The 19,131-nt window shown below is 41.2% G+C and overlaps 1 protein-coding gene across 8 annotated transcripts; it reads right to left on the bottom strand.

Annotated features, from left to right (window-relative positions):
- Nucleotides 1-1,480: 1,480 nt before the first annotated feature.
- LOC129395723 (RNA-binding motif protein, Y chromosome, family 1 member F/J-like) lies at nucleotides 1,481-15,419 on the bottom strand. 8 transcript variants are annotated; one of them, XM_055107130.1, is made up of 12 exons: nucleotides 15,282-15,419; nucleotides 14,540-14,598; nucleotides 13,304-13,416; nucleotides 12,714-12,817; nucleotides 9,569-9,746; nucleotides 7,502-7,654; nucleotides 5,375-5,489; nucleotides 4,311-4,421; nucleotides 3,765-3,875; nucleotides 2,732-2,842; nucleotides 2,558-2,646; nucleotides 1,481-2,058 (listed from the first exon to the last, which is right to left on the bottom strand). In XM_055107130.1, the coding sequence occupies exons 3-12, from the start codon at nucleotides 13,410-13,412 to the stop codon at nucleotides 1,757-1,759; spliced, it is 1,383 nt and encodes a 460-aa protein (XP_054963105.1). In that variant the 5' UTR covers nucleotides 13,413-13,416; nucleotides 14,540-14,598; nucleotides 15,282-15,419; the 3' UTR covers nucleotides 1,481-1,756. The 8 variants fall into 8 exon arrangements, with proteins under 8 accessions (XP_054963105.1, XP_054963106.1, XP_054963108.1 ...); XM_055107131.1 differs by having other exon boundaries at nucleotides 7,502-7,651; XM_055107133.1 differs by lacking the exon at nucleotides 2,732-2,842.
- Between the last annotated feature and the right edge of the window lie 3,712 nt (nucleotides 15,420-19,131).

The raw sequence follows: 19,131 nt of genomic DNA, 5'->3' as shown, positions 1-19,131 counted from the left end.
CCCGGCTAATTTTTGTATTTTTGGTAGAGATGGGGTTTCATGGTGTTGGCCAGCCTGGTCTTCAACTCCTGTCCTAAAGTGCTCTGCAAGCCTCGGCCTCCCCAAGTGTTAGAATTAGAGACCTGAGCCATCACACATGGACAGTAAGATACACAAGACTCGGGGGATTTATCTTTTCACTTCATCCTCACAATGCTACAGGTGAATGAAAACACTTCATAACACGAATAACTCACTTGAAAATCAAAGTTGGTAACTTCTCCCTTTAAAATTATTTGTAAACTTACCCTATAAAAATTGATGATTGTGTCAAAATTTTTCAAGAACATACTTCCTCCTTGCAGATTAGTCTGTCAATTGTAAGAATTATGGACTGCAAAACTTCTGGAACTTGATGTATTTCATTTCTTTAGTTTGTATAATCAGGAAAATTAATTCATTTAGTTATTTCGGTCTAAATATTTTTATCATTCAATGATGTCTTAAAACTTTAAGCAATCCCGTCGGAAACTTTATGCTGTTGTTTATGTTTTATACACTTCACTTTCCTCTAAGTATGAGGTTTAAAGTGTTTCCATTCATATTATCAATTAAATACGATAGGCTGACAGTGGAGGCACATGCCTATGATCTTAGCACTTCGGGAGTCTGAGGAGGGTGGATCAGGATTTTAAGAACAGCCTGGCAAACAAGGTGAAACGCTGTCTGCACTAAAAATACAAAAATTGGCCCAGCTGTGCTGCACACATATCTAATACCAGTTACTCAGGATGCTGAGGCAGGAGAATAGCTTGGACCCAGAAGGCAGCGGTTGCCATAAGCCAAGACAGAGCCACTGCACCCCAGCTTCGGCGACAAAGCTACACTTCATCTCAAAAAAATGTGATACTATCCCAACCACTCTAGATTATTCCTATCTCTAAGAACATATTACTACACCATTATTTACAACATCCATTGGCAAAATATTCAAGAAAAAATTAACGTGGGTACCTCACAAGACAAAACACTTACTTTCCACTATTTAAACTACGAACATTTAAATTCATTATGGTATGCACCTGAGAAACTTAGCTGGTTCACTTCTGATTTACGTGAAAAAAAAAGTTTTCATTACCGTTATCCTCTTCAGTCACAGAATGCTTCACATAGAATGTTCTGGATGTCTTAAACTTTAGTATCAATACATCTAATTATTTCTTTGACCTGTACTATTCCTCTAAAAAATAAACATTTTATGGTGAGGCAGACAGTTTTGTAGTCTTTCTGAAGACTTCTCCAACATTTTAACCTTGTTAGTTTTTAAAGAGAAACAGCCTAATTAGAAAACTTGAGCAGCTTGCAAGGGCGACATAACACATCCCTAATTTTGCATCTGTGTTCAAAGAAACAAAGGAAAACGTACAACAAACTACACAATTTACTCTCCTATTGAATTTGCTTTAAGCATGTGCGGCTAACCAATAACACCAGGCATCTTGCAGTACATGTAAAATTTTATTGTGAAAATTTTAAGGTAGATATTACATCTAAACACTTTTCAAATAGCATCAACAAGTATGAAATTACTTTGAAAACAATTCCTTTTCCTTTGAATACCTCAAAAAATTCATGGAGGAAGTCAGTATCTACCTCTCTCCACAAAACCAACATGTTTCTGTCAGTAATATGCAGGTAACGATGCAGAAATAACATTTCAATTTTTGATTTGCAAACAAGGTTTGGTATGCAATAACTATTATTTTGAATGCTTGCTTTAATATCTGCTCGAATCTCCTTTTTCAGATCGACTCTCCCCACCATCTACTATAGATGCCACATAACTTGAGCTACCATATGCTTCACGAGGATCAGGGAGCACCCTACCCAGAGAAGGCGCATTCCTTTGGTCTTTTCTGCAAACATGCTCACGATCACAATAATGAAAATCACCACAGCTCCTTGAGTAACTCTCCCAACTTCTGCCGTATCTATCTCGTGTATTACTATATGCATGGCAGGTGCTTCCACCATAAGACATCCGAGGCCCTCGTGTGGATGGTGCATCATGAGAGGTCCCTGCAGGGTTGATAAAATAATATGTGGGACTACATTTAAACATTTTTACTGCTATCATTAAAGCATGAAGTAGTTAAAGTACTATTTGGAAATATCTGCTTTCCTCCGCCTTTGTTGACAGGATATTAATCAAGTCTTCAATAGTCAGAAGGTTTTATTTAAGAGAAGTGTAAGAGTAGTATTTTGCAGCTTAACAAACTTAATTCTAAAGTAAATGCTCAGTCACATTTTCTTAACGTTAACTGAAGTTCTCACCTTCATATCATTCCCTAGGCTTTATACTGATAATGAGTACCAGATAAGCACTGTTTATTTTATTATTTGTGCACAATGATGAAAATGAATAAATATGTTTCTGGGATGATAAAAAAAAAAAGAATACTCAATATTTAAACATGTTGCATATGTCCTTTACAATTTTCCTTAGAATTTCATTAAAATAACAATCCGGTCTATTAAATAAAATTCTGTAATTTACAAATCCATCCTGGACCCTTACCGTATCCCTGAAATGCATCTCTATAAGAACTTCCACGTAGATGTTCAGAATGATCTCTACCAAGGGCCTCACCGTAGCCATCGTGATAACTAAATTGAAAAAAAAAAGTCTTTTCAATTTCCGAATGAACAATTTAAGAAATCCATTTGATAAATCCAGATAACATGACAGTACCTATATCCTCTAGAGGAATGTTCATCCCAACTAGAATGACCATAATCACGGTATGCATAGTCTCTAGGTGGTGGAGTATAATCCCTGGTTTCTCGGGAACTTGGACTATTTCTGCGTGCACAAGTTTAAGCAAGGAATGTTAAATTGTCAACTTGCAGTATCCAAAATAGAACTACATTACAACTTAAACACAGTTAAATTGCCAACCATCTAAATAAAATACCCACAGATCCCAAATGCCCAAAATGCCCAAATGCCCAAAAAGCACATGAAACAGATACTGATAATCAATGATGCAGGAAATGCATTTCAAATAAAAAAGGAGCTTCCACACTTCACACACACACACTGGAAGGGCAATAAATTTTCAAAAGCAGGAAATAACAAGTGTTTGAGAGGATGTAGATAAAATGGAGCCCTGACACAATGTTATTTGGAATGAACAATATAAGAAATCTATTTGATAAATCCAGAAAAAGTTACAGTATCTATATCCTCTAGAGGAATGTTCATCCTGCATAGAATGACCATAGTCTCAGTATGCCTAGCCTCTAGATGGTGGAGCATAATCCCTAGTTTCTCGGGAACTTGGATGATTTCTCTGTGCATAAGTTTAAGCAACAAATTTTAACTTTTCATCTTCTAGTATCGAATACATGACTAACTTACAACTTTAAATTAAAAGGCCAAACATCTAAATAGATATTTCTCCAAATAAAATAGGCAAATGCCCAAAAAGCACAAGGGACAGATACTGATATTCAGTGATTCAGAAAATGCATTTCTTTTTGTTTTATTATACTTTAAGTTCTAGGGTACATGTGCATGATGAGTTAATGGGTGCAGAAAATGCATTTCAAATCCAAAATGAGATATCATATTTCACACACACAGATGAATGGCAATAAATTTTCAAAAGCAGGAAATAACAAGTGTTTGAGAGGATGTAGGTAAATTGGAGCCCTGATACAATGTTCGTTGGAACGAACAATTTGAGAAATCTATTTGACAAATCCAGAAAAAGGTACAGTACCTATATCCTCTGGAATCAGTTTCATGCCGACGAGAATGACCACAATCACGGTATGCATGGCCTCTAGATGGTGGAGCATAATCCCTAGTTTCTCGGGAACTTCGATGATTTCTGTATGCATAAGTTTAAGCAACAAATTTTAAATTTTCAACTTCTAGTATCCGATACATGACTAACTTACAACTTAAAATTAAAAGGCCAAACATCTAAATAGATATTTCTCCAAATAAAATGGGCAAATGCCCAAGATGCACATGGGACAGATACTCATATTCAGTGATTCAGAAAATGCATTTATTTATTTTTATTATACTTTAAGTTCTAGGGTACATGTGCATGATGAATTAATGGGTGCAGAAAATGCATTTCAAATCCAGAATGGGATATCATATTTCACACACACACACTGGAAGGGCAATAAATTTTCCAAAGCAGGAAATAACAAGTGTTTGAGAGGATGTAGATAAATTGGAGCCCTGATAGAACGTTAGTTGGAATGAACAATTTAAGAAATCTATTTGACAACTCCAGAAAAAGGTACAGTACCTATATCCTCTAGAGGAATGTTCATCCCGATTAGAATGACCATGATCACGGTATGCATAGCCTCTAGATGGTGGAGCATAATCCCTCGTTTCTTGGCAACTTGGATGATTTCTGTGTGCATAAGTTTAAGCAACAAATTTTAAATTTTCAACTTCTAGTATCCAATACATGACTAACTTACAACTTAAAAAAATTAAAAGGCCAAACTTCTAAACAGTTTTTCCCCAAATAAAATCGGCAAATGCCCAAAAAGCACATGGGACAGATACTCATATTCAGTGATGCAGAAAATGCATTTCTTTTTGTTTTATTATACTTTAAGTTCTAGGACACAAGTGCATGATGAGTTAATGGGTGCAGAAAATGCATTTCAAATCCAAAATGGGATATCATATTTCAAACACACATTGGAATGGCAATAAACTTCAAACAGCAGGAAATAACAAGTGTTTGAGAGGATGTAGATCAATTGGAATGCTGATACAATGCTAGGTTGGAACGGAACATGATGCAGCTACTATGGAGAAATGTGGTGGTTCCTCAAGAAAACAAACATCATTATCATAGGACCATGCAATTCCACTCATATACACCCAGAACCGAATAGGCATACTCAAACAAATATTGGTGCGTAGAAATACTCGGGTGGAAACAACCCAGATAAAATAATGGGTTAATAGCTTGTGGAAGGAGTGAAGTGCTATGATGTAAATGAACCTTCAGGACATCATGCAAAAGGAGAGGAGACAAATACAAAAAGTCATGTAGTGTTTGAGCACATTAACATTAAATACCCACAACAGGTTAAGTTCAGAGGCAGAACACTGACTGGTGTTATCTAGCAGCTGAGGAAAAGGAGAAACTGGGAGGGACTGCTTAACTGGTAGTTGGAGTTTTAATTTGGAGTAATGAAAATGTTCTGGAAGTCGATGGAGGTAGTTGTTGCCTGGCACAGAACGTATTAAACACCACTTAACTGTTCACCTTATAATATTTAATTTTGTTATGTGAATTTCATCACCACAGAAAAAAAAATCAACTGTGTTTTTTAATTTTTCCTTTACCCATCGTTAGTTGCATAACCATCATATCTTGGTGACATGCGATCATTTCTCCAGGAAGATATTGTCCCTCTGCGTGGAGGAACTCCATAATTCTCTCTTCTTTGTGACATGGGACCTTTAACATTCAAATGATGGAACATTACGTAAAGAACACCAAATCTGAAACGCTATTTTCTCTTCTCTCAAACAACTTTTTTAAATTATTTCTTCTATGACTCCATTCTTTGTTTCCTAAATTACTAGACAGACATGACACTGTGAATATTTCTCATGGCTTTGGATAATCCCATGGCTTCCACAAGGCCAGTTCTTCTAATGAAGCTGAAGGCAAACATTAATGCTTAGGTAAAAGTTCATTTGTAATGGTTAATAACTACTTAGTTCTTATTTTCCTTTTCATGTAAATTACTGATGACTGTGAGTGACACAGGGAAAACATGTAAAACCATCAAACTCTTCACTGATTTTAAAGTTTACATACATTGTCCTTTCTCAGCCAAAGAAGGTGGATTTTCCAATATCATTCTGTCCATCTCACACACACATAAATACAGCTACCTTTAAATGACTATATGCTAAATGTTTACATAAAAGTTCTTTATCTCTAACTGGTTGGCTCTATCTTAAATGTTGACAAATTTAAATGTATTAGTGAAGATTTTCTAATGCTGGTCAGGATTTGCTTTTACTGCAAAGAAAGCAATGCTATGCAAGGGGTCATTACAACATTGTTGCTATTTCAAAATAGAAAGTTTCTCCTTTAATATATTCTTCACTTGCTATTCCTTAGAGGTCAGTGTTTCACATATGATACCTTCACTGGCTAATTTTCCAATGGAAATGTGTTGGCTTGGGTATCCTGAAGCCAATAAATACCTCCTTTCACCGATACTCTACGTATGAAATGTAAAATTGAAAATGGCAGTTTTTAACTTCCTCCATATGTGGATGGAGGACTAAGAAAGAATTTTAATTTGCTCTGCTTAAACTTCCTTGCTAAGAACTTTTATTTATTGTCTTATTTTCTTCTGCTCAGTCTGCAGTCTTACAATTCTCAAAAGTATTACTTGCATTCAACCCTACTGCTCACCTCATGTTGCTTAGTTCTAAATTCTCTCCTCAAATAATTTCAAATCTTACACTAAGGACCTTGTGTTAATGTTTAAACATCCCGGTACAATCTCAATTACTGATTTACATACACCTATATTTCACAACTCTGCATTTCTGTGATATCCACTTAATTTAAGAATTTTGGACTCCTACGTGTCTACCTCTCGAGCCTTAAATTTATTTTTAAATCATATTTAAGCCCAATGACTCCTTGTCTGCTAAATGCTCTTGTAGTTCTTTTGAATCTTCATGCAAGCAGTGAGTATGCCTTGCACATACGCATTACTGAGGTCTCAGAAGCTGGATGGCCAGGCTTAGCGGCTCACACTGTGAGTGAGTGTGGAAGGCTGAGGCAGCTGGACCGCTTGAGCCCCGGGCTTTAACATCAGTTTTGACAATGTAGTCAGATCCTCTCTCTACAAAAACATAGGAAAAAAATGTAGCTAGGTGTGCTGCTGCATGCCTGTAGTTGCAGAAACTCGGGAGGCTGAAACAGCAGAATTGCTTGAGCCCAGGAATTTGAGGCTATAGTAAGCCGTCATCTCACAAATTTGAGGCTATGGTAAGCCGTCATCTCACATAGTGCTCTCTCACCTAGTAAGAGCAAGACTCCAACCCGGCAAAGTCACCGAACAAGCAATTTTTAGAATGGGACACCAGGGGACTTAGGAAATGGAAGAATTAATTACATCAAGAAGCCTACCATCAAAGAATACTGCTAGGAACTTTTAGAAAAATTAAGGGGAATTTTCTAGCCAACACAGGATTAAAAGGAATGTTGGCCTCACTCTAATCACTTCTTTGATCTGCAATGAGAAGCTCAAGTATTTCTTCAACATAAATCTGAAATGTACCTAGTGAGATAGAAACTATAATAAAAGCTATCAATCAGCAATTATGCTCACGTATGTGTCACTTCCCTTTTGTTCAATGAACTTAAAGGTAAGCATTCAGGTAAAACGGCTCATTGTCAGTCATACAAAAACTACGGTCTTTCTGTCAGGTAGCATTTACCTTGGCTTCCCATCCAACTACTGCTTCTTGCCACAGCAGAAGGAGCAGATTTTTTCGGAGGAGGCCCTCCACTTCTTGAAGATGGACCTCTTTTAACTGGAGTGAGTCCCCTAGAATAACTCATCTTGAGATCAGGAGTGTATCCACCATCTTCTGAATTTCAAACAAAATCTTTTTAGTTAACTAACATCACTGTTTCTTAAATGGCTAAGTTTTAGTTGTTTACAAATATTTTCTACATTTTATAACAAATTCACATTTTGTCTAAACTAATAAAATTAGCATTCCTACATGGTATTAGTACACTTCAAGCAATAAAAGTTCATTCAGAAAATCTAGAAAGAAACTCAAGTATCATAATATATCGGTATGAGGGAGAGATGTGGGAAAATGGGGCGTGAACAGGGCAGAAACCTATCACTAAAATATCTAAATATAATAGGCATAAAAATATTAAAAGAAAAATGATAACTGACTGTTTATATCCTTCTGTAATGAGGAAAAATTTTCAAAGCACATCATAAAGATAAACTAATTTCCATTCAAAGAAACTCAAATATTTCCAATACCAAGAAGTCACATATCAGGAAAATACATTGTCTCTAAAATTTGTTAACACAATATAGAATTCTTAAAATTCCCTTATGAGACACTAATTTTCAGATGAGACTATGCTGAATTTTAACAGTCTTTAAGAATTGCATATTCGGTAATATAAACATATTTTTTTACATCTACAAAAATGTAGATATATGCCAATTGCCAGGTGGTGTTACAGGTTAGAATTTATATATACATTCTCGTCCGTGGCAGAGTATAATTGAACCTCACCCTCAAGATCAGTGGAGACAAAATAGCCATGAAGCTATGCATCTTAAACTGGAGCAAACACTGCAATTTCAACTTGAAAACAATCTCCAATTAATTACACGTCTGGTTATTAAAACTCCAAGTTAATTGTTAGAGTTTTGAAGGTTGGTTAATAGATAATACAACTTAACCAACAGGTTTATTTATTTATTTATTCAGATGCACTCTTGCCCTATCACGCAGGCTGGAGTGCCATGGCATAACCTTGGCTCACTGCAGCTTTTGCCTCCCAGGTTCCCGTGATTCTCCTGCCTCAGCCTCCTGAGTAGCTGGGATTACAGGTGCACGCCACCACGCCCAGGCAAATTTTTTTGTATCTTTAGGAGAGACAGGGTTTCACCATGTTGGCCAGGCTGGTCTGGAAATCCTGACCTCGTGGTCCACCTGCCCTGTACTCCCCAGGTGCTGAGGTGACAGGCGTGAGCCACCTCGCCCAGCCCATCCAACAGTTTTTTTTTTTTCCTTTTTTTTTTAAATATATGGTTTGTTTTTCTTTTGGATGTAAAGATGGACCCCTCATTTCTATTAAGTAAATCACTCATAAATATCATTTTCAGTGACTCAGCCTCCAGCAAAGAAAGATTCATACATATCTGTGAAGCCGTGGTTTTTAGAACTTTCCAGAGTCACACACTCTTTTCAGAAATTAAAGTTCTACATTTCTTCAATTGAAAATGCTTTATGGCAGGCCAATGTACAAACTCTCTGTATCAAAATTACAAAGCAATACATTTGCATAGATGTTTCCACATGTAGACACAAGAAAACAAATACTGCAAAATCAATCTTCAGTATTCAGTTACTTTTTCCTGTTGGAAAATTTTAAATATTACATCGTACTTTGATAATACAACTGACACGAAGTTCTGGGCCCTAAAGTAGAAAACTCTAAAGTATAATGAATATAAATGGGTTCTGCAGAAAACCGGTTGAGTACAGGCAATCAGCATTCACAAACACAACCCAGTTTCAAATGTGTGTTACTTCAATGCAAACTTACTATAATTTTAAAACAAATGTTAGATATTAGTTCAATCATTCTTCTAATACGCCTTTAGTACTTAGAAATAAGTTTGCTTATTATCAATAAGCTAATTTTCTCTTCATACAGGAAATAAAAAAATTGAGAAATTTCGATATCGTCAAACTTATTTTCTTTCAGTCCTATGGTTCCATCTTTATATTTTAAAACATTACCCAGGTGTCCTTCATGTGAGGGAAGCCACCCTCTTGTTCCTCCACTGCTTCCTCTTGCAGATCTCAGACTTCCTGAAGGGCTTCTGTTTCTCGAAGAAGCTGGTGGTCTCCGCCTACCATCACTTTGAAAAGATGGTTTCTTGGCTTGTTCTACTTTTATTGCTTTTCCATCCAAAGACTAGAAGTATTAAGGGTACTATCAATAACACTGGCACATTTAACGTATGCACATTTTACAAACATTTTTACATCAACTGTAGTTCAATTCGAGGTATTCTCTCTCAAAAGGAAACTTTTTTTTCTCCTAAAATGAACACATCTTTCGCAATGCCAAATTTGAGACAGTTACTGAGCACATGCCTTCCATTAAGGGACCAAACACAAATTCTATTTTTCAAATTCCTTGAAAACTTCTCCATTATTAAAAAAAAAAAAACTCAAACATAAAAAAAAAAGATTGACCCATCACACATTCTATGGAAGAATGTGGCACATCTGTTTTTTACAATATATAATCCACTTCATCTTTGTAGTCACATCACTGATTTGAAAGTTGCAATGTCCCAACGAAACTTGTGTCATTTAAAAAAAACATGAGCTTACTTTTTCAGAGTGATTAGTCACATTACTCATTATGAGTTGTTTCTTGTTGGATTTGCTAACACTTACATAAAATGTCCCCATATGATTTACAATTCTATATTGACTCTAAAAATGTTTCTGTAAATGTGATCCTTGTTTGATCTCATTAAGTTTTCTTGCCTTACTCATTTCTTACCTTGCCTTAGACGTGCCCCTAAAAAACGAATCTTAATATAGTACTTCAGGTAATTTCTCAGAAATGCTTAACTATCCTAATTAATTTCATAATAACATTTTTCACTGTAATCTTTTCTACAGGCCACAGCAATTTTTGAAAACAGTTCAGCTAATAATGTGATTTTAAAATTACATGGCTTTTGTTATTTGGAGGAAGGACTTAAATCCCTGAACAAGACCCCTTGCAGCCACATCGCCCGTTGTTCCTACCTTGAAACTTCTTTTGTTATTTCTGGGCTCAAAATATTTTCCCCAGATTTGCCCACGGCTGCTTCCTTCCCAGTGTTCTGAAGTCAGCCAAAATTCCTTAACTGTTAATTCCCTCTGAAAACTCGAAGAACCTCCTTTATTGGCCATCTTAACATTAATGTGCATACAACATTCATAGTTATTTTAACACAATAAAATATGTGAGATGAAGTAATTTAGAAATAACGTTGGCTGGGCGCGGTGGCTCACACCTGTAATCCCAATACTTTGGGAGGCCGAGGCAGGTGGATCATGAGGTGAAGAGATACAGCTCATCCTGGCTAACAGGGTGAAACCCCATCCCTACTCAAAGTACAAAATTAGCTGGGCGTGGTGGCATGCCTCTGTAGCCCCTGGTACTGGGAGGCTGAGGCAGGAGAATCGCTTGAACCCGGGAGGCGAAGGTTGCAGTAAGCCAAGATGGCCCCACTGCAATCCAGCCTAGGGCATGCAGCGAGTCTCCATCTTAAAAAACAAACAAACGAACAAAAACTTTACACAAATTATCTGCCCTTTTGCTTGAAAACTAGAGGGAAAAAAGAAATTATCATAGATTCCTATACAGAAGTCAAAATTATCTCCATACCTACCACAAAGCCATGAACCAAAAGCAACTCTCGGTTTCTACCACAGCTTGAAATACTAATTTATAAGGGTGAATAAAAATGTACTTTCTGCTATGTGACAGGAAGTGTGCTAGATGTAACAGAAAGAAAAGCAACTAGCAAGACTTAAATATGCACTATATACAATTTCACGATCAATAGATTAATACATAGTACAGCGAGTAGAAAATACCTACAATACGCAATGAGGAAGAAAATATGAAATCTAAGTGGTTTTTGAAGCATAAATTTTATTTATGAGCCATACACAGGGAAGGATAATTCTCAAGAAGTCTAAAAAAGCACTTTGGGAATAGCCTGAAGACTAACAGGACCTAAAAACAGATTGGGATAACGTTATTTATTTATTTTATTTATTTTTTGTTGTTTTGAGACGGATTCTTGCTCTGTTGCCAGGCTGGAGTGCATCGGCGTGGTCTCGGCTCACTGCAACCTCTGCCTCCTTGGGTTTAACCGATTCCCCTGCCTCAGCTTACTGACTAGCCGGAACTACAGGCACACACAACCAGATGCAGCTAATTTCTTTTTTTTTTTTTTTTTGTATTTTAGTAGCAACAGGGTTTCACCATGTTGGCCATTATGGTTTCTTTCTCCTGACCTTGTGATCTGCCCGCCTTGGCCACCCAAAGTGTTGGGATTACATGCATGAGCCACCATGCCCGGCATGATTGGGATAATGCTATAAAGCAAAAAACACTAAAGAGCACAGAATGGAATGCTCTTGACTACAATGTAAAGGAATTCAATAATTAACATAATTACATAGAAGTTTAAAGCTTAAGTAAACACACAATCTCTAGATTTAAGACTCAACAGGACAAGAGACCATTGGTTCAATCAAAACAAGTCCTCAAACACACTGGGGAAATGAGTAATTAGCTATTCATGTTACATAAATTACTCTGGTGACAGGAAAGAAATGTCCTTAGGAGAAAAAGCAAGCACGGAGCCAAGAATGCCAGTTACTTCTTCTGTTATCTGACTTCAATGTTCTCATATTATTTTCTATTTTCAACTACTTAACCTTTCCGTAAATGTAAGGGTCTCATTTAAATACACTTTTGCAAGAATATATTTTCATAAAATACATTCTTCAAGAAGGAAAGAGTCTTTCCTTCTTGTGCATCTGTTATTAATAGCATTTAATAAATATTGACTTATTACTTTCATTTACATGAGGGTTCCTTTTAAGTTTTAAAGCTCTTCAAAACCTTTTAAAATCTATTTGCACTCATATCGAAATACAAACATAGAAAAAGGTTACCAAATATTAATTTATAGAATGTTAATTCCAATACCCTTCCAACTACACTTGCACGTATATGGCACAAAAAAGAGGATGGCTTCATATGTCATTCTACTATCTTCAAAAGTTTAGTAATATTAAAAAGACCTAGAAATATTGTTAATTGAAGAACAGAGTTAGAATATTAGTAATAAGGGACTCTTACCTTTCCATTCATATCTTTGGCAGCATTCTTAGCATCTGCAGGGTTCTCAAAAGTAATAAATGCAAAGCCTCTGGATTTGCTGGTTCGATCCTTTATCAAAAGAACTAAAATATATGAAAACATTTTACATTCATATAATGGACTCATCAAGGTACTCACCATCTAAAGGTTACATCAAACTAAAAAATAATTGCATTTCACATCACTATTATGGTTCTCAGTACTCAGTCACCCCTACAGTCAGTCTAGTTTATTCCAGTTTGTTTCGGAACTCCACAGCACATTTACTTTCCCTCATTTTCCTTTCTAAGTAGTAGGTTATCCTTTCCACAGAACCTTAACCTACTACTATGAGAATTTTCCAAATATCAAACGGATACTACAAAATAAGAGTTTAAAATGCATAAGGCATTTTAACGTAGGTATACAATGAACTTCGAAAAAATATATTTTTTCAAAACATATATATATAACATACATATTTTAAACATACATATTGAAATATACATGTGAAAATACACACACACACACACACACACACACACACACACACACACACACACACACAGAGACACGGTTTGAAGAGTTACCTTCTGATATGGGACCATGTTTCCCAAATACTGCTTTAAGCATCTTCTCATTGGTTTCTCTATTGAGGCCACCAATGAAAAGCTTGCCAGGATGATCTGCTTCTACCATTGTGCTGTAAATGGTAAAAAATTATCTATATTTAGATATAAATAAGCTAAAAAGAGAAAATTTTATTACGTACTGTGCTGAAAACCCAAGTAAAATTCCCTTCCCGAGGCTGACATCTTTTTAGTATTTCTTACTTTATATATGTAAAATTTGTAACACTCAGAGCAGAGGGGCACTAACTTCATGGACAAATGCTGCATTTTAGTATGTACCTGACAAAATCTCACTTCTAAAAATTAGATAAGAAAAGCTATTGTAATTTTCCTCAGTTGCAATATGAAGAATGTCCCCATTTAAATAATTTTATTTGAAAAGAATCTATTTATGAGGTACAGTGTGATGTTTTGCATATTTTCTTTCTTGAGATGTATGTCTCCTGTTGCCAAAGTGAACTGCTCACTGCAGGCTCTTCCACCCAGCCTCAACTGATCTTCCTACATCTCAGCTTCCCAAGTAGCTAGTACTACAGGCGCTTTCTACCACAGCTGGGCAATTTTTTTGTATTTTTAAAAATAGACAAGGGTTTCCCCATAGTGCCCAAGCTAGTCTCCAAATCTTCGGCTCAAGTGTTCTGCCGGCTTGGGACTACCAAAGTGATGGGATTTCAAGGGTGACTCACCACACTCAGCATGATATTTGGATAAGAGATTAAATCGAGCTACTTAAAATGTTCTAGGAGGAGAATATTCTAAATATTTTACCATCTTTTAGTGATTTGAAATATACAATAGGTCAAAGATCCCCGAACCCTAGCCTTCAACCCGTACCTATCTGTGGCCTGAATGTGATGCCGGAGGATGACATGTAATACCTGTCTGTGGAGAATGTAACGCCTGAGGATGACCTGAGGTGGTACACTTTTATCCGGAAACCATCCTCCCTACTCCCTCGCTGGCCCTCCCTGTCCCCGTGACAGCCTCACTGCCCCACCTGGCCTCTGTCACATTGCTCCTACCGGAAGACCCGCCCCACCACGTGCCCCTCGGAGCCCTGCCGCCAGCCCCCACTCCCAAACGTGTCCACCTCGCCGCCTTCTTCCCCTGCGCAACCCTTGTCTGAGGAAAAACTGACTTCTACTAAACCAGTCCCTGATGCGAAAATAGCAATGAAAGAGTCCATTACGTTACCCAGGCTGGTCTCAAACTCCTGACTTCAAGCCATCCTCCGACCTCCACTTCCCAAAATGCTAGGATTACAGGAGTAAGGCAGTGTGCCAGGTTAACAGAATAACTTAAGCGCATCTATTTTGTTCCAGTTTTCGGCTATCTAACTCCATTTATCTCGGTTACACCCACTTATTCGGTTTAAATTATTTACGGTGCCAAAGATACATGAAACATCTTTCAAATACTGTCATACAACGAAGGAGACAATCACAGGCTTTACAGAGGCAAACTGAAACTCAGATTATTTGTGGCCCCATATTTCTACATACACTAAAGTAACACAATTTATGTCAAAATTTGATAATTTCTTCCAAGCAAATCAGACACGCGACATGTGCTAACTAAAAGTGTGACTTTTTAATCGCAGTGGTTAAGTGTATTGCCTGTATTCTGAATTATGACCACATTCACAGAGAAAACCCGCTTTAATAAAAAGTGCACATGAAAACAAATGGCGGCTTAGCACCATCTCCCACAACTAGTCGGACATATTAGGCACTTAAAGGTAGAATCCTCAGCAAAAATCAATGAGTTTAACGAAAGTGAGTCTCTTAATAGCACTGAGGAGTTCTTTCCCCCACTGACTCCTCCCGTAATTCAACAACCACACATAGAAAACCCATCCCCTTTTGTAGACAAAATCCCAAACCTTTGCTTTCTATTCTTGCCGAGAGACCCAGCTGTCCAGAGAAACAGAAAATACCTGCGATTTTTAGTAGGACAAAGAGCCTGAGGTTCGCCTGGCCCTCAGGCCGTACGGAACCGGCTTCGGAACACCACAGGGCCAACTGCGGGAAGGACAGCGGCAGCTACCCTGAGAGGGAAGGACGCCAGAAGCCGTGCCCGGAAATCCCGCCTACCTCCAGCGGCCAATCATTGCGAAGGCGGTGGGCGTCAGCCAGTTCCTGCGAAGGCTGTGGGCGTGTCCTGAGGCCCCTCCGCCCCAGCTGGCCTGCAGCTCCATCATCTCGCGGTAACTCTTCCGAGACCACGCTTGTGCCATGTGGCGGGCGGCGGTGGAATAAGGCACACGCGAACTGTGAGCCCTTTGCAATTGTGGGCATGGAAGACCTACACCCTAACTGGCATCCTGAGTGTGGCAAGACATTAATTAACCCACAGGGAACACATGAAACATCTCACTTCATTAGGCAGGCTAGGCTGATGGTACCGAATATTGCAGATCCAGAGGGGAGAGAGAGGGACAAGCGCTGCCCGCTGGGGCGAGGGCAGCGGCGGTGGCTTGGGGGGATTGGGGCAGGGCGGGTGCGTGGGACTAAAGTTGACTGGTACGTTGCTGAGGTGGAATTCCTCTGCACCAGAAGCTGAAACCCTGCAAGGATTCTGTCAGGTCTAGGCAAATACATACTCCGAGTTCCATGGTTCCTCCCTGAGGATGCTGTACTCACAGGGGCATTCCAAAGGACTTCTCATCCTGTGTCCTGGGCACACGGGAGGCCTACCGCCATGGTCGCCAATGCAGTGATCCGTGTGCACTGCTTTGCTGGTGCAGAGGCTCTCACAAATGCAGTGGTGGCCGTGGTGCCTGCTAGCGGGGCTCTGGAAGCCAGGGCCTTGGCATCCGACTCCAGGGCTGCTGTGCGCAGCTAACCCTGCTGGGTATCTGAGCCGCAGTGTGAGAGTGACAGGCTAAGGGCCCTGTGGGGCTCCCCAGGAACCCTGTTCCACATAGGTGTAGGATGTGGTTCTCAGCAGGGCAAGGCCCGCAGGCCTCTCCTGGAGTTGCCCCCAGAGTCGAGGGGTGCCGGGGGAGGGGGTGGGGGGTGGGAGGCACAGGCTTTGCTCTGTTGGAGCCTCAAGGAGGGCACCATGTTAAGGCTGGAGGCTGTGCAGGAGAGGATGGTCTGTGCACAGAGCAGGAAGACAACCCTGGGGGAAGAGGCATGCTAGTGGGGGATGACATCATTGCAGAGATGGAGGTGGTGGCCAAGGAGGAGGCCAATGTGGAGCCACAGCAGGAGGACCTGCAGGCACAGCCTGGCCCTGGCCCCAGTACGCCCCGGCCAGCAAGAGACTCGCTGGACGTCCTTCACTTGGAGCTCCGCTACGTGAATGTCCCAGGCCACATGGCATCCCCGGCTTCTGGGCCAGAGCCATATCCTTGCAGCTTCCAATTCGGGATGGTTGGCAGCAGGGGATGGGCGCCGAGCTCCCGGGAGCGGAGGTGGGGGGAAACAAGGTGGTAGGCACTGGCGGTCAGCCAGGATTCAGGGCATGGGGGACAACAAGGGGAACCGAGAACAGGCTCATGCACATAGGAGGGCAGCTGAATTGCATGTGCCCTGAGGGCATGTGGTAGGGACAGGAAGCCAAGCACAGCACTCACCAGGGAGAACAGCAGCGCCAAGGACCCATCATAACAGCAGAAAGTTGAAGGATACGATTCACTGGGAAAGTCCCTGGAGGAAGGGGAGTCTGCATGCCCATGCCAGCCATGGAACTTCCCTGCTCCCCTTGCCTGTGTCCAGCAAGCTTACCCCAGAAACACAAGGTGCTCAAGACTCGATGTCACTGTGCACGGGGCTGCTGTCCTATGCAAGGCAGGCACTGTCTCCCCAGACACAATTTCTTCCCTGTGCCAGCACTGCACCCAAAGATGTTTAGGCCCTGAGTATATATAAGCTCCCTTGAAACCACTCGAGCTCCATGGGGAGAGCCAGGCACAGCCCCGTAGCTACTTCTACCCACAGCGGTTGCCTGGGGTGGACACGTGCACCCCTCAGGGAGACCAGGAGAAGGAGAGACCACACACTCAGACAGCAGCAGAGCCTGTCTAGCACCCAGCACAGGAGGGCCTCCTGCAGCTCAGAAACGCCGAGCAAGTAGTCGCCTCACACAACAACACCCCGCCCCCAACCCCCTGCCCACTTCTTCAGTGCCAGTCCCTGGTCAGAGCAGGTTGTCTGGGCCTGCCTCCACCCACCACCAAGACCACCACAGCTCTGATGGTGCCCTCCACGCCAGACAGAGACAGAGGGCCTGGAAGGGAAGGTGCCCTGCCCCACACTCTCCGTGCTCTTGCAAAGTTGCAGGGTGTTTCCTTGCACGCCCACCCAATCATCTGGCGGCTCCTTGACCAGAGGCAGCTTGTGCGGCACACCCAGATGTTGGCCGGGATCACAAATGATGATGAAGTCCTGCTAAGCTACGTACGTGATGGATTTGCAGGTCAGGCTAAGGAGCCTGAGTCTTCGGGAGGGGTCTGGTGTCTGGGTCAGGTTGAGGTACCCCTGGGACCCGGGGGTGTCTCAATGAGAGAGTTGGGAAGGAGAAACACACGCTTCACCCCAGCTAACAGGTCACCTCACCCCAGCTACATGAAATGCTGCTTTGAGTACGTCCTCTTTCTCCTTCTTGGCCAGGTAAGGGGAGGAAAGCAACTCTTCCGGGTACCGGCGGCAGGATGAAGTTTTCCTTTTATCACAGTCTTTACTTCCACAATGAAGTGATCATTCGGGAGTACTGCCTTGGCGTCCTCGGTAAGGAGCGCCTCCCAGCATGGTAGGGGAGCTGGTGTGTGGGAGGGTAGGTCTGGCATGAACCTTCCTGACTCCTCTCTCTGCAGGATACGGGATGTCTCATTCCACTGCAGTCTAGCGGTTGTGGGATCAGGAAGGTCAAGCCTCCAGCTGCAGGCCGTACAGCTCCTACCTGACCTTCTTCAGCTGGTTGGCTGAGCATGACTGCCCAGGTTCTGGCAGGATTGCTGAGGTGAGCGCCAGGTAGGGCATCATGGGAAAGGATCTTGCTGGTCATTCCTTGGCCTCTGGGGAACTGGCTTTGAGCCATGACCTGAACTAACCTATACCCACTTCTGCAGTCCCCTAGATCATCAGCCAGAGCCTGTAGCTCAATCCCCTGCAGTACTTCTCCAGGGAGGGAGGCCATTAGAGCGTGAACAGAGAGGAGGCCAGGTGAGCAGTCTAGGGCTGGGGACTGAGAGGCGGTTGATTCCTGGAGTTGTGCCCCACATGGAGAATCCAAGCCTCAGGGAGGTGACTGCAGTGAGCAATCCCACGCCATCCATGGGCTGGCGGAGAAATGGCCATCAAAGAACTGTAACACCCACATTTTAGGATTGGGGCACCTTAAGCCGCCTAAGAGGAATAAGTGTCTAAGGTCAGTGGGTGAGAAGCAAGGCTCAAGTGGTGGCTGTCTCATCATCCCTCACCGGCTGAGGCCTGAGGCCGGCTACCACTTGGGGCTCAGTTTGGGCTCAACCAGGGCCCTCTCACCCTCCACGCAGATATCCTCCCAAGGCCCCTCTCTACGTCCTCCCTGATGGGCTGTCCCACGCCCATCATTTTTTGTTACAATGATCCCAGGCTTCCCTGAGATGCTTTCTGCCCTCTGCCATCATCACTCACACTTCCCTGCCCCACCCTGCCCCACCAGACAAGAGAGGCCGCTACACAGGGAATCTGGAGAACCACACTGGGCTCACAGGGGAGGAAATGTGAAGAGATTGCAAAATGGATGAGCCCTTCATTGTGTGTCCAGGGAGGGAAGCTGGCTGGGAATTAAGGCCCACC

This window comes from Pan paniscus, chromosome Y (genome assembly GCF_029289425.2).
Source record: "Pan paniscus chromosome Y, NHGRI_mPanPan1-v2.0_pri, whole genome shotgun sequence".
NCBI classification, from domain to species: domain Eukaryota; kingdom Metazoa; phylum Chordata; class Mammalia; order Primates; family Hominidae; genus Pan; species Pan paniscus.
The sequence above is the reverse complement of the archived record's forward strand: the minus strand, read 5'-3'. Positions and strand labels throughout refer to the sequence as shown.